At 37.5% G+C, this 25,785-nt stretch overlaps 1 protein-coding gene across 8 annotated transcripts in view; it reads left to right on the top strand.

Annotated features, from left to right (window-relative positions):
• Fife (regulating synaptic membrane exocytosis protein fife) overlaps positions 1-25,785 on the top strand; it is a 94,147-nt gene that overhangs the window by 58,750 nt on the left and 9,612 nt on the right. For 3 of the 8 annotated variants that reach the window (XR_013080696.1, XM_076777821.1, XM_076777822.1), the window contains exons 12-22: positions 2,584-2,708; positions 4,079-4,191; positions 4,289-4,362; positions 5,459-5,517; positions 15,357-15,535; positions 15,941-16,156; positions 16,532-16,866; positions 17,266-17,451; positions 24,704-24,791; positions 25,227-25,309; positions 25,469-25,576. Coding sequence is in view for 5 of the 8 variants with exons in the window: in XM_076777821.1 (XP_076633936.1) it covers positions 2,584-2,708; positions 4,079-4,191; positions 4,289-4,362; positions 5,459-5,517; positions 15,357-15,535; positions 15,941-16,156; positions 16,532-16,866; positions 17,266-17,451; positions 24,704-24,791; positions 25,227-25,309; positions 25,469-25,576 (1,566 nt within the window). In the remaining 3 variants the exon portion in view is untranslated. Of the gene's footprint in view, positions 1-2,583; positions 2,709-4,078; positions 4,192-4,288; positions 4,363-5,458; positions 5,518-15,356; positions 15,536-15,940; positions 16,157-16,531; positions 16,867-17,265; positions 17,452-19,771; positions 20,183-24,541; positions 24,792-25,226; positions 25,310-25,468; positions 25,577-25,785 lie in introns of those variants that run through there. The other 5 variants (XR_013080698.1, XR_013080697.1, XM_076777823.1 and 2 more) reach the window with 5 other exon arrangements.

The raw sequence follows: 25,785 nt of genomic DNA on the forward strand, positions 1-25,785 counted from the left end.
TCAAATTCAAGTAAACGCTACTTCTCGAATCGATTTAAATTGTAACTGTATGCTTTACCTGAAAGATGGAGGTACTTTTCTTTATTAGTGAACAAAGTTAGTGTTTAGAACCAGGTTCAATGATTTTGAGAGAGAATTAAATTTTGCATAAAATGATCGAATATAGTTTCTTTAAATGAACTTTTATTAATTTCGTATTTAAATCACATTAATGGATACTTTTCTTTATTAGTGAACAAAGTTACAGTTTAGAACCAGTTTCAACGAATTTGAGAGAGAATTAAATTTTGCACAAAATGATCGAATATAGTTTCTTCAAATTAAACTAACTCTTGTTAATTGTGTACTTAAATAACGATTAGGGTCTGCCTAAAAGCGTTCCGAATTAAAATATGCTTCGATGGAGAGTTTGATAATTTTTCAATCGTTTTTTTTCGAATTTGCTTCCGGTAAATGTTTCGGATAATTACAACCGGAAGTTCAATCTGTCTAGCGGTGCAAACACCGAAACTCTGCTCGTGGACAGAGTAAACGAATTCTTCCCCGAACGAGTTTGCAACGGCCCGGAACCCCTATCGGCAAATTAATGCGATAGTGTCCGAGAAATGTCAGGGGAAATTCGATTTGACGCGAATCCCGGGAAACGTGCAGACAAACGCCAACAGGATGGACCCGGCCGGTATTTATTGAAAATCCCCATGGTGAAACGATGCGCGGGCCGGACCAATCAGACAATTACGCTGCAACGTCATTACCAGAACAAACCCGTGGCCCGAGGTCTTATGGTAGGCTCGACGTTCTCGGCTTGTTAATTAAGGCTGAATGACGGCACTTGATTGGCATCCTCGCGCCCGCCGGCCATTAAAACTCTCCTCGAACCACTCTGCACGAGGAACCATCATCATCCTCAAATTTCTATTGCATACTCTAGCTCCTACATCTAACTTTTGGTCTTCTCCATCCGTCCTCCGGGACTTTCGGAACGTTCGAATATTCGATCCTAACTGAGACTTGGAAGAACCGACGTGGTTCAAATATAATATACAAAACTCGTCTTTCTTCGTATCTCCTTGCAATCTTTCACAAATATTCCTGTTTCGTCCACATTTATTAGAGTAATATGTATTGTAACTGTTCATTGCAAGTAACCTAATCAAACATTCGAATGCTCGATCCTAACCGAGACTCGGAAGAACCGACGCAGGTCAAATATAATATACAAAATCGTCTTTCTTTGCATCCTCTTGCAATCTTTATTCCTGTTTTATCAATGTCTATTTAAGTAATCCAATCTAACATTCGTAAATATTTCTAAATTCCCGACTGCTCCATAGTAAAGAAAGAGGCAGAAATATGAAAAATAATATTTCCTCATCTAGAGAGTCTTCAAATAAAAATAAACGTTTTTTAGGAATATTTCTGAAGGGACTCATAACAAATATGACATATATTTCAATGTCTATTAAGTTTCTTGCCATTTATCGAAAAGAGCAAAAAATTTCAATGGAATACCCCTCTAATTGTCTCGGTTCTGTCTCGTTTTCGCCCCGGGCAAAGTGGATTATAAGAGTAGGGGGATAATGAAAGAGGGAGGGAAGGCCGAGATGACCCGAACAGAAATTTCCGCAAGACACTGAAAGGTTAACAACGTTGATTAACTTGGATCTTCCATCGTCAGCGGGCCACGGATTCGTTAATCTCGCGATTACTATCATTCTCGATCCGTGTAACCTGTTGCACGGAACATGCGTATGCAACCCAGAGTTCATTAGCCGCGTTAGTCAATGTATTAAATTAGTCGGGCTTTAATCATGCACTTAGTTCGTTAGGCGGCCAGCGGACAGGCGTCAAGGGGAATATTCATTGTTGCGCCATTTGCTTTCCATCCAATCTGCGAATGATCTGGCTGCGACGAGATCCGGAATTTCGAGGTATAATTCGTTGAGATCTTGAAAAACGAAAATCATTTTTCTATCGAGGGTGCTTAACAGGAATTTTATTTGATTATATACAGCAACAAACTGCGTGGTTGGAGAAATGATAAATTGTTTATATTTTGTACCATCGGTAACTCGCGTGTTGTTCGTCGGTGAAATCACGGAAGTTCATTTATTCAATTGAAGAACGTTATTTGCTGTCTGCTTTGTTCTTCGTATTTGACAATTAGGGCATTGTTTCGTTTATTGAAACAGGACTGGTAATACCAAAAGTTGGTCGCTTGAAAATGGCGCCATATTTCGGAACAAAGCTTCATCAGCTCGTGAAAACATCGATTTAAAAATCGACGATAGAAATAGTTTAGGTCAGCGATTCTTTGTTCGAAGCTTGATTCGGAGTTCTTTGCATACTTAATATAATATAAATTTGTATAAATAAATAACAGTTTCCATAGGTGTTCTCGTTATATAGCGTTGAGAAGTTTTTCCATAGAAACGAGACAAAGGATATTTTTCGGTCGCTTTGGTATGGTCTTTTTAGAAACTTCTGAATAATATTTCGTAAAAGTTATTTACTGGGGAAGCCACAACCGAACCGCACACAGTCCAGCGACGGCTTTATTAAACATTCAACTTCTCTTTTCAGCTACTGGTTTTGGCCTAAGAGTGGTGGGTGGTAAAACAGGAGCTGATGGTCGTACTTTTGCATATGTGATGTGGACTGTGGTGGATGGACCGGCTGCAAAGGCTGGCATACAACGCGGCGACAAGGTACGAGGACTCATGCGCTTTTTCGCGTTAATTTGAATACGTAAAATTAGAGAGCAGTTTGAAGAATACTCGTTGATAACTTTACGCGTGAAGTTTTTCGAAAAATGTCTTTTTTTATAGTAAAGAATCTTACTTCGTAGAATTTACGAAATTTCTTTGCATTAATTTTATAACGCTTTAAATGTGAAGTAGAATTTCTAAGATTTTCTAATTTTTATACAAATTTTTACGCAGATCTATCATTTAAATTCGGATTAAAATAGGGATCTTGGCAACGCGAGTTCACTGTTTAAAGTTATAGTAAGCGGTTAATGCAAACTAGTATCGCGAACCATTCTATCCAGCTGTGAGTTTAATTAAGTTATCGACAGCTGCACGCAAACGGAAACGCGCTACAGTCACTAACATCGACTGCTATACTATACCTCGGAAAATCGTACGAATTCATTGACATAAGGTCTTTCGAATTTACGTATAATTAATGTGGGTTTCGCCAAAAGTATTTGAGAAGCGATCCAAGTTCCTCGATTAAGAAACGTAGAATATTATTAATCTGTATCTAACGATACTTCACACAGTATTAGAAAAATTTCGTGCTTCTTAAATTTTTCATTACAATTAAAACTTTGATCAGTTTTCGAAGAATATTTTGAAAATCTTATTACTATTTGAATGCTAGAAAGATATAAATCAGGTTAAGCAGAAAAAAATGCAAATCAGTGACTTTGGAAAAGATTTGCTTAATTCAGAAGGAAAGATACGCGATCTGAATGGGAGAAAGTTTCCAGCTTATAGCCATTCAAAACCGGCAATTTAGCGAAGCAATTAATTCAAAGATTGCGGAAGTTCGTATTCAACAGATGCGATCAATTCTTGGTCGGATCATATTCGCCAAGTTTGCGGGGAGATGGAGCTTCGCATAATCCGCGATCGCGTTCGCCTTCTGTTTCAAGAAACAAATTATCCCGCCACTTTATATTTCATATTCCCCCCCATCGAAACGTTAATCTCGAGAAATTCGCAATTTTCCATGAACCCCAAGGACGCTTTCAAGTTAGATAGTGAAGAAGCGATCGGTTTCTTGCGACGGAGCAAATGTCACAGCATTTCTTATTTCTGTTTACGAACTGGAACGAAGAAATATGCTTATTTACAAAACTTATAAATTTTGCAACTTAAGTAAATTAATCTCTATGGTCATTAGTATATTTTTATTTTTCTTCGGTAGAAGATTTTATTGAATTTTCGATACATTACGTAAACTTCGTTCAACTTTAATCACCTCACACGTTTCTGTTATCGTTAGGCACACGATAAAATTTAAAATAATTCTTCACGGTCGGGGTAGTTGAATAATAATTTTTCCCCAGGTGTTAGAATGGGCCGGGGTGTCTTTGGTGGATCGAAGCTTCGACGATGTCGCTCAAATAACCGAGCGTGGCGACGATGTGGTCGAGCTGGTGGTCGAGCACGTTGGCGACACGTAAGTACAGTAGCAATTTGATCTCTGACAGCGCGAGAAGAGCTGGATATCTTCGGATCGATACTATGATCGACACTTTTGCCTGACATGATCGCAGCGGGGATTTACCGGACGATCTAGGTACGGTACCGACATCGGGAAAAGTGCCGGGAAATATGGGCCTGCTGATGGGTGAGTACAACAGAGACCATCGAGCTCCATAGAACCTCGAAATTCGTCGATCCTCCCACAATTTTAAATATTTCTCTACGGAAAAAATTGTGGACGCTCCTAATATATAGAATTACAACTATAGAACCGAAAAAAATGCTTTGCTTTGACTAAAGTTTCTGAGAAAAAAATTATGGACACTCTTGATACATAGAGTTGCAATTATAAATTCGAACAGAGTGAACGAGTACTCTGTTTTGACAAAAGTTTTTGAGAAAAGGATTGATTTTTTAGATGTTACTTTAATTTTATATCTAATTGAACACTTTAAATGCATAGTTTTCAGTTTAACACCAGAATTATTGACAATTATGGTGCATTTATTTGTATCAAAGAAATTAAAACGATAGATACTTGAAGAAATTTAAAATGCAATAGAAATAAATGTTTATTGATTCTCTCGTAGAAAACCACGGTAAAATTGTAAAAATTCAGTCGAGTGAATTGTTTACAATTTTTCCGTTTGTTGTGCACGATTATTCAAATAAAAAGAAACGCAGAAATAGTCGATTGTAAACAAAAATATTCGGACAGTATGCATATTGAACTCGTAAAACATTTTTTTTTTATTTCACTGTGTGCTGGAATACGCAGTATGGTCAATTATTAATATTTTACTTCGAAACAATTCGTACCCATTTTGCAAATGTCAATAAATACTCGTGATTTATTTTGATAAAAAATCTCGTATAGATCCTTGGGGGAGAAAATTGTAAAAATTACCTAAAGATACACACCTCTAATTATCCACCACGCGAACACCAGACGAAATTAAAATTAAAAAGAATGGTTAATGATTAATATTTTACTTCGAAACAATTCGTACCCATTTTGCAAATGTTAATAAATACTCGTGATTTATTTCGATAAAAAATCTCGTATAGATCCTTAGTGGGAAAAATGATCAAAAGTACCTAAAGATACACGCTTCACGGGTGGAATAAAAAATACGGTGTCCGAATATTTCTGTAAGGTACCGTGCATTTAAAATACACGCGAGATAAGAGTGTCTAGAATTTATGTGTGTTCTGACGACGAATGATGAAATGTTTTGCAGAAGCGGAAACGGATAAAACACCCTCGTCACCGACGCGCAGGAAATTGCCAAAGACGCCGGTATAACGAGTTCATAAATTGACACCTACACATGACCGTCTTCTCTTTCTTTTCTGTCTTTCTCTCATTTCCACGCAATGTACACGCATATGCATCCTACACAGGGATAAACCTCGATTAGACCGAGTCTATTAGCGTAACGGAAAGAGAAGTGCAACAACACCATCTACGCTTAGTTAACCGGAAGGATCTCACCGTCTCTCTCGGTCTATCGCTTTGTATATATTTCATGATCCGTATCCAATGCGAGTACCGTGTATCTACTACGCCAGTACCCGTATTCGTACTACGTTTCGTAGGAATTTCGATGTGTAGGAAGAGAAAATAGCGGCTGCGACGTGGTAGAGCGTGAATGATCGCCTTCGATGTAAATAAGAACGCTGTTCGGTGAAAACGAGACGCGAGAGCACTTACGTTTCCCAACGATTCGTCCGGAGAAAGAACGGAGGACACAAACGATCAGGATTTTCGAGTAGGGGAGGGAGGAGGACCCAGTAACGGGGCCTGAAAACCGGCAACCGGGCCCAGTAGCCATGCATAGAGCTATAGCTCATCGTGGAAGCACACCTAACGAACAAAAAATGCTTAATGAGAGAGAAATATTAAATATTTTATGTTTGAGGCCCCAAGCATGACCTCGAGTTTCTCTGAATTTCCACTTGCGATATAGTTCGCGAAGAACATTAAGCACTGTAAATATGCCAGAGACGAAATTTTTTACGCATTTGTATTCACTCGAAAAAAAAAAATTGAAGCTATTAAGTAACACAATAACAATGACATTTTGTTTTTAACGTGATGTGGCACAGCACAGGTAAACATTTCGAAACTTTTTCATTTTTTCAGAGTCATTTTACGGGCTTTCCAAAACGCGTGCTTGAAATATGAATAACTACTCGATCAACGACTGCTCTCTATTTTAACGGAGCGCAATTGTACTTTTATACCGATATTAAATAATACATAAAATTACATTTTACATATTATAATACCGTATTACTAAATTCTTAAATCTTTTAAAACGTTTAACTGCCGTGAATCGTTTTTCACGTGAAATTTATATAATTAAATTTTTACCATTCGAAGGAAATTCGTTACAACGTTTGTATAATGTCAATCAAATCAGTTTGTGGATCAAATTTTTATAAAGATTTAAAATAAAGTAAAGACTCGCTACAAATCGAATGTCGTCCAGCTACACCGACCATTAAATTTGTATATTTGTAACCGTAAACCGATAAATATTATTCAAGAGAAAACGGATCCTATCGATCGCGAAAAACATTTGATTTCTGCCGGAATCGTTGCAAAAGAAGCCTCCTCCGTTCCGTCTCGCGGAAAAGTCGTGGAAACGAACGCGATCGGGCTCGTTTCGGATGTTAGGCGAACGTAGACGTAGATAAATGGAATTAAATCGTGATATTTTCCCCCCCGTGATTTCAAGTCTTTCCGGAGATAGAAACTAATTAGTTTCTCGTACGCTTCTAATCGATGTTTCGTTCGACGACGTTTCGACGAAAGCAAGTTTTTAAAGATGTTTAAGTATTGTGGGCGAGGAACGCTTTTCTTGTATCGACTACTAGGTGCTATTAGGGACCGCCCACGCATAAGTGTGAACCATACTTCAGAGAAAGTGTTGGCTCGCTTTGAAATTTTATCATCACTGTCGTCTGATTTTATTGTTGCTGTGAAATCGTCGATCGGACACGCTACTTTTAAGCCATACTCTCGTATCTCTGTTTTTTGGGTCCGTAAATAATTATACAGGGTCTCTGACAATAGGTGTACCGTCGTATGTAAGTAGTTATGCTCTGAGACTTGGGAGAATTTATTTAGTTTTCTTCTCGGAACAAGACTTTTGTGTTTCGATCCGTTATGGAATTTTACATTTCTTTTTTTTTCCCCCTCCCCCGCGGAAGATTGATGTAATCGTTTTGCAATCCGTGAGAAAGCATCTGGTATACTAATTCGAAGCGGAACGTCGAAAATTTTGCATAAAAACAGAACCCGAAGCCAAAGTATTTCCGTTGTTCGGCCAAGTATTTAATAAATCGGCGAGTTATTAAGTTTTCTGACTTTCGTGCTCGTTTCCTTCGTCTTCATGGCGAGACTATACTTATCGATCAGCCTCGAGAATGTTAATATAATTTATGGAGTTTACAAGGAAGTAACAGTATTATTTTTTATGAGGATATCAGTTGGGAGTTTGTAAACTTCTGTATTAAGTAGCATTGAATACGAAAAAGTATTTATTTTTGCCTATTGTCTCAGTAGAGAAATATTAAATTAACGAAAAGGGAATCCATTTGAATTTCGAATCCTCGGTATGTATTTTTCCCGGAATAATAATTGATTTCTCCCATAGGAAGGCTTTCAAAAAATTCATGAATATGGAGTTTGAGAAACATTGCTTTCCAGCATGATATAAAATTCTTCTCACTATAAAGAACGACCTACATTATTAATGTTTTGCATCTATCAAGTGGAGAGCCTCAAGTTTGCAAAATTTACGTGAATTATTTAAAAAGTATTCTGTTATTTATCTCGAGACTGGCGCTCGTATATACCGAGACTGTTTTATGAGAAATTCGGACCCTAAAAACATACGACGGAGTCAAAAGTCTATATTAATTCGCAAAATAAGGATATTTCGTTAACTTTTATTTCGTTATTGGAACAGAGAATCGCATAATAATTTCTAAATTTAATTTTGAAATCCATCTTACCCGTTTTTTATGACGCACGTATACTGTTTTTGGTTCGTTAGCATTCGGTGGTTTTACATTTTGCAACCCATTTTCGGATCGTCTGTTTCAAACATTTCGACCCGCATCGTTTGCATTCCGTTTGTCGTTCAAATTTACATTTCATTTTCGAGAATTTCGAAATATTTGAAATACTGACCCATTCGTTCAGGCAATAGACGCATTCCTCGAATCCTTAATGCGAATTGACTATAGTCAAAATGGTCGTTCGAGCGATCTAATCGCTGTGACCCGAGTTATCTGGTATTAGAAGTCTCCTCTGACGCAATAATTGCAAAATATTAACGTGTCATTGTTCTTTCTTTCGTTCTCAAAGTCTAGATTCGAGTTATACAGATGCTTTCAGCACGAACGTACTTCCTTTAGTCGAACGAATTTCCGTTGCTTGATGGAGCGCACGACAATCGATCTAAGTAAACGCTAAGAATTCTGTGCGTCTATGCACCGGTTATGTGTAATTTAGAGTAGAGAAGCGAGCAGTGGTCCAGGAACCGGCATTTCGTGGCCAAAAGTAAAACATGTCCTTAGTAGTTTTTTTCAACAAAGATATACTTTCATCATATACACCAAGAGATCCTCAAAAACGAAGTTATCAACAATACTGAATTTCAGTTTGTGTGTAAAGGGGACAATTATTGTACAGAAGTTCTTCGTTAAGCTCTCCTTAAAATTTTTATTTTTATTCAAAACAGTTTACTTGACTACTATTTGTATATTACATTAGAATCTTCGATGAGTGTTCCAAAATTAATTCAGATTTCTCCAAAGTTCAGAACAGTAAAAAGTAAAAGAATATTTTCAATTTGTAAGCTTGAAAGGAAGAAGTGTTTTTTCAAATGTAAAAATTGAAAAATTAACTTCTGACAACGAAACGGTGTTTCTTGGGCCACTGTGCGCCGCGGCGAATAGTCCAGGCGCCATCTTGCGCTATTCCGGCTGCGTACGACCTCGAGGATGTCGATGGAAAATATCAGAGAAACCGGTGACGCCTCGAGTATGCGCCGTCCGTCAATAAAAAGAAATATAAGCGAAATATTAATCAAGAATCATCACCCCCCACCCCCTCTTGAAACCTTCGCGAGAGAGAACGAATGTTACACGCTTTGCTTTTCCGCTCCGAAGAGAACCGTACTGGTCGAAGCACCGAACAGATACCTTCAGTCCTGTTACAATACATTTGATTAATAGAACGGAAAACGAGAGTGTCAGTTGGGGCGAGTTGCGTCGTCGCCGTTCTTCTCCTTTCTTCCGCTTTGTCTCCCATTCAAATCCATTTACAAGAGAAGGACACCGACTGTCCGACTTCGATTTTAATGTCCTTTCGCGGAACTGATGCCTTTCGATGTACACAAAATATTATGTAAATAATTAAAATTACACCTAAAAATTTTACACCTTTTTGTTTATCTATCAAAGTATGTCGCTTTAATTGTTTGTATTTTAAGAATTGTCGAGCATTTACACCTAATATTTTACGTAGAATAAGAAGGATAACTCTATTATGCAAAATATTAGGCACGGATACTTGACAGTTTTTAAGATATAAATAATTAAAGTTACACCTTTCTGTCTATCAAAGTATCTAACTTTGATTATTTGTATCTCTAAAACTATTGAGTATTTCGACCTAATATTTTACATAGATTAAGAAGTTTAACTCTACCATGATTCTGCAAAAGCACATTAAAATTAAAGTTGCACAATTCGTGTCCTTCCCTCGTTAGACGAGGGGAATGTCGCTCGGTTTTCCGATCAAATTATTCTGAAGAAACTTTGATCACAAAAGTTAGTACAGATTTTGCACTATACTCTTTTGCAAATCAAGTTCCGAAATAACAATTTCTTTGATAATTACCAAAATAAAAATCACCCTTAAAACTCTGTACAGCAATGCTTGATCCGTGTTTGTTCGGATAAGTGAACGGCAGTTATTTATTAATTATCGAGGGAGCTACTATTCCGGAAATTTTTAGCTGTTATTCAACGTCTGTTTATATTAGAGGTTCTAAAATCGTTCAGATGCCAAATTACACAGAGGATGAGTTCCTCTAGTAAAAACATATAATATTTTGTAATTTTTTAATTTTGTCGAAAAATTTGACCACCTACATGAATTTTTTTCTCGAAAGTGCGTAGGAATTCGGGGGTATGTCTATTCACAAAAAATGGTTGTAATTGACCCCCGCAACTGAAAATAATTTTTCTAGAATGATTTGAAACTTTTCAATTTCGCCGACAAATTTAGGCACCTACCCCCTGTCGATTTTCCTTAAAAATTCGTTTTTCATTTTTAATAAATTTGGTTGGCGCTGTACAGAAAAGTTGTTTAGTACTTTTTTGTAGGTATCCACGAGCTCTACTTCAAAAAAAAGTTTCATTGAATTAAATTCACTATTGTAGGATTTATGGCCATTTGAAAATTGGACCATTTTTATGGGGTTTTTCTCACTTTATGGGGTGAAGGAACAACTTTTCGAATATTTTTGGAATTTCTAGATATTCTGCACCAAAATACGCGTCGTTTGCTTTTTGAAACGTTAAAATCGTCCAATTCGTTCAGGAGTTATGATCTTTTAAACATACGCATGAAATTTCAGTGAAACATGCCAATGGTATGGTCAGACATGAAATTTTCGGTAAGGAATTTTTTTCTCGAAACTGCGTAGGATTTCGAGGGTATGTCTGTTGACCAAAAATGATTGCAATTCACCCCCTCAACCAAAAATAATTTTTTCAGAACGAATTGAAATTTTTTAATTTCGCCGAAAAATTTTCCGGTCGGTATGGAACTTTATACGTTAATAACTTTTTAACGAATCCTCAATCAACAAATTGGTATTCTTGATTTTCGTCTTATTTTGGCCTCTAGAATCTCCCGTTCAAATTTTTTCCAGAGGTAGAAACGCCCTGAGCGTGTATCATATTTCTCATCTTTCTCACTTTACGTACATTAATATACTAAACAGTAAATTCACTCGAATGTAGTAAATTTGATTCGCAAAAGAGATATTTTAGACTGAAAAGCCAGTAAACTCGAGACGTTCTGTTCTGTTCGGCGGACGTCGACCTCCCCTCCGTGTCGGATTTCGTCGCTTTGTTCTCTCACTCTCGAATTAAACCACTCCTTAGTAGGTAGTCGATTCGGCCGTTGCAAGCGGACCGTGAAACTCGCTCGACGCGACGCCTAGTCCGAGTAATATCCGCGCGAATCGTCCCCGAATCTATGTAACCGGATGTAAAGATAGAGGAAATAAATTCAAGGAAGAAACGAAGAACATCGGAGAGATTCTTGCACGAAAGCTCGAGCCGCAATTCGCGCGCGAACGCCACTCGATCCTTTTGTTCGTTTACCGTTTCCTTCGTCGAACTATGTGTGAACGCAGAGAAGAACACACACAACACACGATTTACGGATGCACGGGCCCGAGGTCACGTGTGTGTGGATTTGGTGGAACGCGATTCCTGTGTGGGCGCCCTCTCTTTCACTTCATGTTTCTCTTCGCCTCGGTACAGTAATGTCTCGCTATATGACGAAAAAATCGTCCCTCCGCAAGCGAAATTCTTATTCCATTACCGAGAGGAGGTCGCTGATAAATAAATAGTTTAAAAATCGCCTCAATTTCTTACAAACAGTTTCGAAAAACTTTTACATATAGGGAGACTAACTGTACTTCGTCCCTCCTCCTTAATTCTGTATTCTCTACTGTCCTAAACGGCTCTGCGAAGCTGCACGAGACACTTTTCTCTGTATCTCTGAACTGTGCTCCTCCTCGCGTTGTTTCGATGCCCGTTTCTGTCCCACTGTTCTCTGTAAACCCACAAGACTTCGTATATATTTGTACATCCGTAACTGTTTTGTCGAAACCCCGCCGCTTCCCCAAATGTCTCCCGTCCCGAACGAAATTGTTTTGGCTACGAAAAAGACACAAAAAGAGAAATATGACCCGCTGATGAAAGAGAAAAGAAAAGGAAATGTAAGTTGTCCATGTTGAACAAACTTAGCATATTGGCCCTCCATGCTACTCTCTCCCAACTGGCACGACTCTAGTTGTATATTAGCGTTAATGTCTTTTTTCTTTTTTGCGGCTCGTCCCTTAAGTATTACAGTATTTTTTCGGTAAGTGCTCGCTGCTCGGGCCCGGCCACAAGCAAATTGGCTACGAGACACGAGGCTCGTTCGATCTGTGCCGCCGTAGAGAAGGACAGCGAGCGAGAGACGAAGAGGGAACGAGAAGAAAATCACGGAAAAGATAAAAACGAAAAAGTTTTAATTTTTATTTTAACAGCGACTTAAGCGAGATAGCACTTCGATGGGAGGGCGGGGGGGACGAAGGTCGAGCATTTAGTGAAAAGATACTGTACCCAACTTTTTTTGTTTGATCGTATACGTGTGTGGCTATCTTCGTCGTCTAGCAATATGATCGGCTCATAGTTTATTTCCACCGTTTCCCACCGAGCCTCGTGTGTTTCGTTTTTTTTTCTCTGCTACCCTGTATATTCTTTCGTTTCACGAGTTTAGTAATGAATGACAGAGGCATGCAAATGTACTTAACCGTAGCTGTCGATAGAAGATTTCACTCGGGAATAAAACGCTTCAGTACCGAACATTTCCAGCGACACACGAATGAATAACGAAGACTGGAACCGTAGTAGCTGTCAAATTAGTTGCTCATAGACATACTGATCTGCAAATCTCGACCCCTAGACTTTCAAATTATGTTCTCGTCTATTTCTAAGCTAATTTTCAATTTACAGGCTGTCCCACGCTGTAATAATAAAGCTATAGCTCTGAAACAATTGATACGTAATTTTGTTCGCTTTTAAACGTAACTCTATAATTTTAATTGGGCTGTTCGAAGCAGTTTTCCTGTACAAATTTCTCCAAACAAGTATTACACCTTAAACCTGATGGTTCAAGAGTTATACTTTAACTATCTTTTTTTATTTACATTTATTTTTTTTTGTAGAGATTAAGAAATTATGTTATTAAATTATAAATTAATCAATGTTTGATTGAAAAAAGGATTGCATTTTTGGATTTACCAACGCGTAAAAAGGAATGAAAATTGCATTCCAATCGTTTCAGAGGTATAACTTTTCCTCGTAGTTGCGTGAAACACCCTGTATAAGAAGTTACAGAGATTATATCGTAGAAAAATTAAATGAATCGTCTGGAATTTCGTGTTTCACTGTTCGATGAATTTCTGTAGAATTGAATATGAAACGAAGGGTTAATTTCTTCTGTCTTTCTTTTCCGTCCCCTATCTTTTTTCCTATTCGCTGTATATATTCTACTCTCGTTCTCTCTCACTGTCTCTCTCTCTCTCTCTCTTTCTCTTTCTCTAGCTCTGTCCCTATCTATCTGTCTGTTTGTACGTCTGTCTACCTGCGTACCGATTTCGCCTAATTTTCAAGCGCAGACACACGAACAGCAAACTCGTTCCGAACCATAATCGCGCGCCAAATGCACGAGCCCATTTTACAAGAGAATATTAGATCTGATCTTTATCAATTTCAATAATATTTTCCAGGCTTATAGATTCACATGTACAGCAACCATAACTGGAGTTATAGCCGTTAGTTATGAAAAAATATATTAGTTTCTAAAATTGAAATTCTATAGACAAATTATAATAATACAGATTTTATAAAACTATAGGTCGTTAATGACTTCGTTTTGTGAGAAGGGGTGGCAATTGACATAAGTTTAAGGAGGTTTGATGCGTAACGTACAGTTCTGGAAACAATAAAAACTTGAAATTTGTGGTACACTAGTCTCAGATCAAAAAATGATTGAATCGATTTGAGACGAGGTTCCAAAAATATCTCGCGACATAAGGGTTCAAACTTATCCTAAATCTTTCAAATGATCAATTTTTTCTGAAGAATTTAGATACGATTTAATATTTGAAAGATATTCAAATATTAAAATTAGTTTTAAACAGTGTCATTCTGTGATTGTACGTTAATTGTATCTTGTACGATTTTGAACGATCATATTTTAGTTTTTGTTATTTTCTTGTGATAAATTACTTTATGCTTACAATACTGCTTATTATAATTGTATAAATTGCACAGTAATTCATATAAATAATTATCTGAGTCTATTTCTAAACTTCATATTCTTATAATGATCTTGTTTCATACCAAAATATGAATTCTGACATATTCCTAAAAATGGAAACGATCGTTAAAAAAAGACATTTTTATAAACTCAAAACAAATCGAGGAAAGATGATCAAACTTGGAGAATAATTTGAAGTGCAAATTTCTCAAAAAATAAAAATTAAGTAGAGTGTATTAGAAGCTATAGAAACCATAACAAAGTCAGATCACGAGTTGTTCATCATTTTCACTTCCATAGTCTTATAGCTGTCGATCGGAAACGTTGCTCCTGCTAAAAATTACTCTTTACACAAATATGAAACATTTAATACCCCAACACACGCCTAAGTTTGATCGTTCTTATTCGTTTCGTCTCAGTTCCTTCACAAATCGCTTCTGCATGTGGGAATGAGTTTGCATTTTAACTTCCACGTAGGAGTCACGCGTGAAACGACCGATCTTTCGTGAAAACTTCCCTTCGATTTGGAATTCATACGATTTTCACGATTCGATATAAATTTTTTACTATAGTTTATATTAAACGTTAATTTTCTGTAAATACACGCTAATCTAAAATTATGCAAATAGGGGGAAATTGATCTTCAAAAAGGTTATAGTTAAGTAAAAACGGGTTCTAAACATTTTATAGTAGGACAAATTCAACAAAAATATTACAGAAAATTAAAACGAACTTTTGTTAAGTTTGCCCCCACGGAAAATGTTTAAAACACAGTTTTCTTTAATTATGCGTTCGTTGAAGCTCTTATTACCCCCCAACGTTTCGTATGACCTAGAAAAGGGTTAATTTGGGGTGCAAACTAACGGTAGAGTAAATTCGATTTGCCCTAATTTCGTGCACACGAAGGTCGAGTCTTTTCATTCGTTGACTCGGAATAACCCTTTTCCCCCCTCCTCGGCGGCTCTCGTTCGATAGGGGGCGAATATTAAATTCTCTTTCCTCTATTTTAGGAGCAAATCGCGAAAGAGAAGCAAGTGTCTGGCCGGGTGCAGATTCAAGTCGTGTACGAGGCTGATCGAAAAGAGCTGATCGTTAGCGTTTTCATGGCTGACAATTTATGCCCCAGAGAAGACACGATCTACGGAACGCTACCGGAAGCGTACGCCAAGCTTGTTCTCGTTTCAGTATGGTAAATTTCCAGTTTTAACAAATTTTAAAGAAACCTAAAAAGTTAGCAATAAACTTAGTGTAATTTTAAAGCTCACCTTGAACCATGTTATACTCGACAAACAGTTTTTGACAGATCCTCTAGTAACAGAATAAATTGATGACCGTTTTGATTTTATAAATATTTCTTATTTCAATTCAAACAATTTTCAAAATTCCCTGAGCAAAATTTTTAAGACAAGGCAATTATCAGAAACCTTACTATAATTATTTTAAAGCTCACCTTGAACCACATTATACTCGAAAAAAAATTTTTAATAAATCCACTAGTAACGGAATAAATTAATTTTAATAAATTTGTGATTCGATGATTTTCTGTTATTCATGTTCTTAATCGAGTATTTCTGCGTGTTTTTGGGCGTTGCAGCGGGGAACATACTACATTGAAAACAGCGATTGCGGAGCCGAGTCAAAAGCCAATTTGGAACGCGACGTTGCTCTTTTCGGGGGTCGACGGAGAAAGCTTGTTAGATTCCACGATCGAAGTGACCCTCTGGGATTTTTGTCCCGACGCTGAAAGTGTTTTTCTCGGCGAGTGCACCGTCGATTTGGAGCAGGCTCTCGACAATGACAGAGCTGTATGGTGAGTACCCTTACGCCAGAGTTATGTAGAATTACAATTGAATTACTCCAGGAATTATTGTATCTCTTAAAAAAAAAATTTACCGAACTGCTCTGTCGTTCGTAATTCAGATCTTTCGTTCGATCAAATTACGACATAATTCGTAAATGAAGTATAATTGCAACAAGAATACAACCAAATTGTATTAATTAATTGATAATATCATAACAAATATAATTTTAGTAATAAATGGGTAAACGGAATTCTAGCATTAAATGTTAATTCGAAATAAAATTTTAGTCCAGCATTTCAGTCTCGTTTCAGAGGAAATTTCGACTTTTGCTGGTCACGTTGTAAAAGTAATTTGCGACGAGTCGTAAGCAAGGTTTCTTGCAGGTATTTTCTGGAGGATCCGCATGGACTTCGCGTGAGAAAATCGCCCTATTGCTCACCGCGTGGCTCGCTTTCGATGGAAGTGGCCCACAGGCTATTGCGGAAGGCCAACGAATTACGCGAAAGAAGTTACAGCGACGACACGCAAAGCGACAGCGGAAGCCCCGAGTTGGGCTTCCTGCATCCGGATCACGCGTTGCATGCAGGTTCCAGGAGAGGATCCAGCCAATCCGAGCAGCTGGAAGTCGAACCATACGAACTTAACAGAGATTACAGTAGATCTCTGCCTGGCAGCCGAAGGAGCAGTTTCCAAAGTCAAGGTGGCACAGACTGTAAACGTGAGTGTACATACGAAGTAATATTAGAAACTAAGTTAGTTAGACGGAGAACATCGCCCAATTAAGGTACATAAATTTTCTGGTAAATTATACAAATTATATTCTGAGGATTAAACTTTCATTGGGGTTTATTTGAATTTGAAAGATTCTTAGATGGAGACGAATGTCTACTAATTAGGGTACATTTTCAGAGTAGACGTTGAAGAAAGGTGGTTAAATTATAAAATTATTCTCTAAGGATTTAATTTCCAAGATTCTATTAGACGGAGCTTACAAGAAGCGATTATAGGGGAATAAAAGTGAAATTAATGAAAAATTCTATGAAGCCTATTATGGCCAAGAATGTTGAACCTGTCCTAATAGACATTTTTGTGACCGACTATATCGATTTTTTTCCAGGTGGAAGTGTGGGAGAAACGGAAATGGGCAAGCACCATAACCGCGACCGTCGACGGAGCTCCTACAGCAGGCAAATGAGGGACACCGACGAGTTTTTGGACAATCTGCGATCGTTTACAACGACTCTTCCGAAGAGGGAGCTCAGCAGGACGGCGAGTCTCACCGGAGACAAAAGACGCGACAGCCGTGAGTACAGTTTCCGTCGCTTTTTCAGCCAATCATTTTCGCCTAACCATTCGCTGGTCCGTCCGTCAGTTCATCCATCCGTGCATTTGTTTGCCTGTCTGTCTATCTGTCTCTCACGTGCTCGTTGATTCTTTTCCACTCTTATTTTCTCATCACCACCGTTATCAATCGTTGGATCCATCTTCGTCCACCAGCCAATCAGCAGATCGAATCCTCCTCGTCGGCTGATCCCGTGCGTATCGTACGCATGCGAATAAATGTCTTTGCACGGACGTACATGTAATCATAATCGAACCAAAGTGACAGAAATTGTCCCTGAACGGCGTCTGAAAATATTAGAAACCCTCCCCAAATTATGAAAAATAATTTTAAATTGATATAAATGTTAAATTTGAAAAATTTCTTTTATCGAGTATTTTTAATTCGTGAATTTAGCATAAACGGGGATATTTAGCTATATGTGGGTCCGTACCATTCTATAAACATTTTTGTACATTTTCTCACACGCCACATCCATTCATGGACCTTTATTATCTGATGTGTATGTTTCCATGCCTTTCTCTTCTCTCTCACTGTTTTCACTTTACATGGTTGTTTTCCCCGTTTTCCCCTTCTCCGTGTAAATCACTTTTCATCGATCTCGAGCGATTTGACCGAGCGAACGCTTTCGAGTGCCTAGATAATATTTTGTCCAAGTCAGCCCTAGAGTTTCGAGACGCTTTGAGATCGGTTAGAGCTAATCGGACCGAAAACGGATCGCCCTGGATGGGAGCAGTTCTCGACGTTTCGGTGAAAAATTAGACACGGTTCCGTATAATTGGCGCAGTCGGTGATCAATCGTAGTGGACTGGTTCGATGATTTATCATTTAATGGTCATCTCACTGTTTATTTGCTTCGTATCTTCTAATTTATCCACGACTCAGTGTTCAATCCCGGGGATCGTCGTCTAAAGTCTGATGAAATTTATGATGAGATCTGAACTGGGTTTATCTTTGGTTTCTTCGAAGGCTCGACACGATTTTAGATGAGATGGAAATTAGAACACACTATCCATTCTCTGATTTGTAGATTTAGAAAACATAGTCGTAACTCAAAAAACTACAGAATGTACGTATTATTATTACAACCCTCTACAAAGCTCCAATTTCATTAATTCTGTTAATAAATATACGAATTTGCATAAAGATCCGCAGTCTACGATGACTTACGACAACAAAAAGTAACGAGTTTGATTGAGAAAAAAAGTTTCTCGTTTCGAAACAATTAAATACTTACGTTTGGATATATTAAAAAAAATATCGTGATATAAAATCGAGAAAGGAAGTTAAAGAAACGTTTCGAACGCGATCAGTCGCATTTCGCAGTAACCAAAGGTAAATCCCGGCCGTGTTCCGTGACAAACCGAGTTATCATCATATTGGAAACGATCGTTCGCTTGCTGTAAGTATCGTAAAGTGCGATCCGAGGTGAAACAAATAACCGAATCCGGGGACAGTGCGAAATCGCATATCATCATATGTTTGTCTGTCTATCTGTCTATTCATTGGAGAAGCTGGCATTCCCAACAAGTCACTCGTCGCAATAATATGTGCTCTTTGCTCATCTCTGTGCGATCGCTGTTGCGCCGCTGTTGCCTGTCGCTGAGTACTCGTTCCGCCTACGCCAGCCTGAGACACCATCATCCACGATCAAAGAACAAAAAAAAGAAAAAACAACCCCCGATCGGCAAATACAAAGCGGAGCAGAAATAACCGGAGAGGAGCGAGTTATAGGAGAAGGATCGCCAAGAGACGACTAGGAACTTGGATCCTTCTCTCCCATTCTCCCGCTCTCCCGGGTGTTCCGGGTGTTCCGCGTGTGTGTGTGTGTGTGTGTGTGTCGTCGTCGCACGTCGCACGTCGCATTTGTGAGTTTGAAAAAAAAAAAAAAAAAACGCCCGCCCGCGTGTTCGATAACCTTACAACCCACCAGGCCCAAGTTCCTCGTTCACGTCGAATACACGCTCAAGTGCTCAAAGCTATGCGCTGATCGTTACTCCACTTATATTGAGTGTTCTCGTCTCTTCTCTCATGAATTCCGTCGACGAAGAGCCGTCGCGAGTGTTTCTGCAAATTGTCTCTTTTGTTCAATTTTCTTGATCTCCTTTCTCGGTCGGCACCGTCCGGCAATCTCTGACATGCGTACGCACACGGTCGATCAAAATGCTCGGTTCGCTCGGTCGAAACGCCATCCGGCCATCGTCACAACCCCATCCCCGATCGACGACGAATCGTGGCCTCGATCGACCGACCAACCACCATCATCGATCAACGACAACAGCGTGCGTAGTCCCAACGGTTATTGTGTGGCAGTCCGAGCCTCTATCTCCGACGACCGGTAACTCGGCCTCCTTCCCACTGCCGCACTACATACCACCTCGATAAATTACCACAGGACTCTGTGGACCACCGTCACGGGCTTCCGGTAAGACATTTTTCTCGCTTTCTCTCTCTCTCTATCTGCCTATCTGCCGACGTGTTTGCCTTGCCTACTCGTTTATCTGTTTGCCTACGACGAACGATACCAAACTCTCCACGCAAACGACATCCCCACCCCTTGTACTGCCCATTCTGGGACTATCTGGACACCCACGGTTTCACGTTTCTATCCAGTCTTAATATCGTTCGCATTCCAATCCCCTCCACTTGTCCTCCAACACGGAAATTAAAATATTTTGGAAATTTTTTTTGGGGCTATGCCGTAGGTCGTGAGTATTAAGACACTTAGACAAACGGTTGACTATTTTTCAACTATCGTAACGTTTAATTTTCTCAAAGATCATTTTAGAGAAGAAATGTTTCTCCCGAAAGTTTAAAACATTTGTTTCGCAATTGAAACTATCACGAATTTGATATAGTTTCCTATGCCTCTTTTAATTTTTATATAATTTCTGTATACGTATTTATTTTTATGCGGAATGATTCCCACCACTATTACTAATGAACATTAGTAAAGTTCGTATATCTGTCATTGTATGTTTTTAAACATTTTTCCAATAGAGCAGTATTGTACTCACAGCGACGACAATCGAGAAATCTCAACTACGAAGATTCGAATCACTTCAAGGAAGATTCGAAGTTTAAAATTTTGAATCTTGAATTATAAACATTTTTTCGAGTATAAATACGCAACCTTCAATACGACTGTTTTATATTAAAGGAACAAAGTATTATTATTCATTTTAGCATTATTCCAGAAGTATGTAAAAGCGGTAAAGTTATTTTTTCACAAATTTTTTAAACCTATCATGATTTTCAAGATTTTCCAGCTTCGAACTTAATTTAAAGTGATTCAAATTTCCCTCCCTACACTCCCTCCCCCTTTTACTTAGACTCGAAGCGAAATTGTTGCTATTGCTACAATTTATACAGCTACAATATTTAGGCAAAAATAGACGCTCATAGAATGATCGTTTTTATTGTCGATGATCTCGTGATTCACGTATTATCTTTTGAAAGAGGAGATTTTAATTGGAACATGGAAAAAAACACGAGAAAGGAACGTCTAATTATTTTCCTCGAAACGTTGTCCTACATGTAAGTGCGTATTAACGTTTAAAAATTCCCCTACACCCTTAAACATAATTGAATGGTATTTAAGTAGGAGACTTCTGCATCACGTAGTAATTCTAGATCTTTATTTTTTTGGCGTTGAAACTTTACAATCGCGTCAGTAGTGCCTTGAAAGTTATTTGTCCTGTTTGCAGCACTGACAATTATATTTAATCCCTAACCACTCGTTGCTACCTGCAATCGTGATTTTAGGTAAGGAAAGCGGAATGTTTAAGTATCGTTGAATGCATTTTGAGAAAATATATTTATCTAAAAGAAAAACATACTAACCATCGATAATATTTACTTATACACTACAAATATAAGTTACGGCGAAAAATTCGAAATCCAAGTAGTACAGTTCGATATAAGTGAAACATTCAAGTCTGGCCCGTTATTTAACCATACTACACCTTTTCATTTTCATGCATCCTAATCTATTGGAAGCATACGTCGGTTATTATCACAAATATTAATTACAGTGAGAAATTTGAAATTGAAGTAGTACAGTTTGATACAAGTGAAACATTCATGTCTGACTCGTTATTTACCTATACTACTCCTTTTCATTTTATCTATAAGAATTGGTATCATGGAACATTTTATCCACAAGTATTAGTATCGTGGGACATTTCTATACCCCAAGATATACTATTAAAAAATAAAATCAGTCTTTGCATTATTATCTTTGTTTTATGCAGTCAGAAAATAATAATGCACAATATTGATTAGAAATATAAGTTTGGGTGTTTTAAAGTACCCTGCAATACCAGCTAAGGGTTAGTTTCAGTCCTCCAACAATTTTCTAGAGATTCCAATCATATTATTAGTATTTACAAAATTAGTTTAAGTTTGCAAAATATTCAACAAAGTGTTCCAATTGGCATTCATAAAAATGTTAAATCGTCTAAATTTCATCGAATTAGTATTAAAAGTTCTAGAATAAATAAATAAATTATTTCGTATAAAAGCAAAAATAGACGGGCTGATAATATGAAAAGTTCTAATCTGGTTTGCTAACAATTCTCGAAATTCATTTGGCGATAACAAGAATAAAAGATATAGTACCCTTAATCTAAAAAAAAACAAAATATGGAGCATGTTCTGGGAAAAACTGAATTAATCAGAATCCGTGGCATAGAAATAGATAGTACGATTCTCGTGCGATTAAAGTTGCTCGATCGGGAAAGTGGTAACTCTACATCCTTGTACGTATGCCTACGACCTATTATTATATTTATTACTATACTCGTCTCACGTAGAAACCGTAGAACCAGTAGATAGTACCTCGTAATGGTAATGTAAATCTCGTAATACCAGTAATTTCGTAGGCGTTGAAGAAATTGCTACAATTGAAGTACCCGTTCCATTCTTAGCTAGAGTATTGCAACAAGTAGCTAAGAAAAGCGTAAGTAGGCTTTAGTGTGATTTTATTGTACCATCTTTCGATGTATCGACGCTAACGCTTTCTTCTTACTCCGATTGTATGACAATAATAGTTAAACGAAATTCTGTTATCGTATTTACAATAGAACATACTTTTACCATATACAGGGTGTTCGGCTACCCCTGGGGAAAATTTTAATGGAGGATTTTAGAGGCCAAAATAAGACGCAAATCAAGAATATCAATTTGTTGATGGAGGCTTCGATAAAAAGTTATTAACAATTAAACTCAAAAATTTCAAATCGTTCTGGAAAAATTATTTTCGGTTGCGGGGGTCAATTACAATCATTTTTGGTGAATACGCATACTTCCGAAATCCTACCCACTTTCGAGAAAAAAATTCGAATAAGTGCTGAAAGTTTTGGGTGAAAAAAAAGACTTTCGGATCGTTTTAGAAAAATTATTTTTAGTTGCAGGGGTCAATTACAAGCATTTTTGGTCAACAGACATACCCCCGAAATCCTACTCAGTTTCGAAAAAAAAATTCCTTACCGAAAATATAATTTCTGGCCAGAAATGTCTGCCCGAATTTTCATGCGAATCTTTAAAACGTCATAACTTCTGAACGGATTGGACGATTTTAATGTTTAAAAAAGCAAACTATGCGTATTTTGATGGAGAATATGTACAAATTGCAAAAATATTCGAAAAGTTGGACCTTGACCCCGTAAAATGAGAAAAACCCCATAAAAATGGTCCAATTTTCAAACAGCCATAACTCCTACAATTGTGAATATATTTCACTGAAACTTTTTTCTGAAGTAGAGCTTATGGGTACCTACAAAAAAGTATTAGACAACTTTTTTGTAGGGTGTCAAACAAAATTACTAAAAATGAAAAACGAATTTTTAAGAAAAATCAACAGGGGGTAGGTGCCTAAATTTGTCGGCGAAATTGAAAAGTTTCAAATCGTTCTGGAAAAATTATTTTCGGTTACGGGGATCAATTGGAATCATTTTTGGTCATTAGACATACCATCGAAATCCTACCTACTTTCGAGAAAAGAATTCGAGAAGGTGTGAAATTTTTCGACGGAAAAAAAAAAATTTCAAATCGTTTTGGAAAAATTATTTTCGGTTGCGGGAGTCAATTACAATCATTTTTTGTGAATACACATACCCCCGAAATCTTGCGCATTTTCGAGAAAAAAATTCACTACGGTCGGGACTTTAAACGTTAATAACTGTTTAACGAAGCCTTCATCAACAAATTGGTAATCTTAATTTTCGTCTTATTTTGGCCTCTAGAATCCCCCATTAAAATTTTTCCCAAAGGTGGCAGAACACCCTGTATGCACTATTAGATAATTAATTCTTTCTTGCAAAAGTTGGTCCATCAGACATAGGATATATTTTGTGGGTCGTTGAATTATGAGGAGATTATTAAATAAAGAAAACATAAATTGAAGAATTTGTAGTTGTTTCACTCCAATTATAAGGAATGTGTAATTAGAAAGTAATTATTTGTTTCAGAAGAAGACTCTTATATATTTAGTAAATGATAAGTTAATCGAATCGAAACAAATCTACAAATATTTTAACAAAACAATATCTGGACCTATCGTATACACAGGGTGTTTCGTTATTTGTGGTACGACCAAGAGATGTGATTCCTTGTAAAAAAATAAGTCGAAAAATCTAGAATAAAATATGTGAAAGTAGAATCAGTCTACAATGATCAGACGCGACAGAAGCATCGTAAGAAAATATTTTATTCCACATTTTCGACACGTTTTACCATGAAGAATCGTTTCCCCCGTCGGTTGTGCTCCGAACAACGAGACACGTTGTATAAAAAGTTGCATCAGAATTTGGTATTTCAACCCAAGGTAAATTCATAGTTCGTTTGGCAGATGAATATACACGCAGTAGGAAAAGCTTCGCTATCTTAACGATATTTTATAACAGTTGGAAGCTTCGTTGATTGTAACGTAAAGTAAGGCTTTGTTCGGAAAGAATAAATCCGTAGGAAGACAGCCGAGTAGGTATAAAAACGGATTTCGAGAGACGGCTCCTCGGCAATCTGCGTGACGTTGCATATTCTCGTATTTAAGGACGCGGACGGGGAAAATGGCTTTTCCTTTTTGCAAGATAACGCGGAAAACGCGAAGATCACCGCGTTGGGAAAGAGTGAATTACGCGGCGCGCAGATTGGCGAGCGGGTAATCGTGAAATGCACCAGTCGCAGAGAGAAAATGTTTTTCTCTGACTCGCAGGGCAGGGTGAGCGCAAGGACAGCATCATGAATATTCCGGAAAGGTTTTCCGAACGCAGAACTGAATCGGACGAGGACGACAAGAAGGAGTAAGCAACATTAAAAATAAAAATTTATTTCCGAAATAAGCTATTTCCATTCGGTCTGGAATTGGCGATCTTTAACCCTTTTTTGGGGGAATTTTTTGCAAGAAAACCGCGAGACCTTTTCGTCTGATTTTTTTAACACACGTTCGTTGCTATTCTATGTGTGTGTGCGTGTGTGATTTTTATCGATCGAAAGTAACGAAAATTACGGACGCTGAGCGTGTCTGAATGCGAGTGAACAAAAACAGTGGCCTAACGGCAAGAATAGAATTTTAATTAATGTGATTGTGGCTATTGCGTGAATGATAAATGAGAAATCTGGATGGCTTTTTGAAAGCAATTTCGAAAGTAAGAATTTTATTTTTTGTATTTTTTATATCAGGGTTTATTAATTAATATATATTGTTAATAATTTATTCTTTGTACTTGAACTTTTAGTCAGCCAGCGAGAAACGAAAATGGTGTTGAACTGAAGTGTGGTCGAGGCCAGGTACAGCCGAAAGGATTCAAGACGATCGCTGGTAAAATATTTGGAATGTTTATCAAGAATGACAATCGTTAACTTCGCTTTGTATAAAAATATGTTGTTCACTCCAACACAAAGTGTTCTTAGAGAGAAGAAATTGGAATGAAATCTGTTCTGGTAAATCGCAGCTGTGAGAATTTTTCATGAATTTTAGGAGCTCAAAATGGAGAGGTGAGGTTGGGATTTTGCCTAAGCAAAACAACACTCGAGGTCGATGTTGTGTCTGCCAGAAACATTTGTCCGGAGGAGAAAGAAGAGCCAGGTAACTTCTTTTTCTTTTTGTAAATAAATCTCGTACGAAATTAACAATATTTCATAATAATAATTACCTTCTTCTTTCACGAAACCCTTTTCAAGTTCTTTGAATACGTTTACACGGTATATAAAATATTGCGATTGCAGAATATTATATAAAGAAGGTATACTATGCTATACGATTCTTTATTACGATCCAAGATGAATAATTCAAGC

This window comes from Colletes latitarsis, chromosome 11, assembly GCF_051014445.1.
Source record: "Colletes latitarsis isolate SP2378_abdomen chromosome 11, iyColLati1, whole genome shotgun sequence".
NCBI lineage: Eukaryota > Metazoa > Arthropoda > Insecta > Hymenoptera > Colletidae > Colletes > Colletes latitarsis.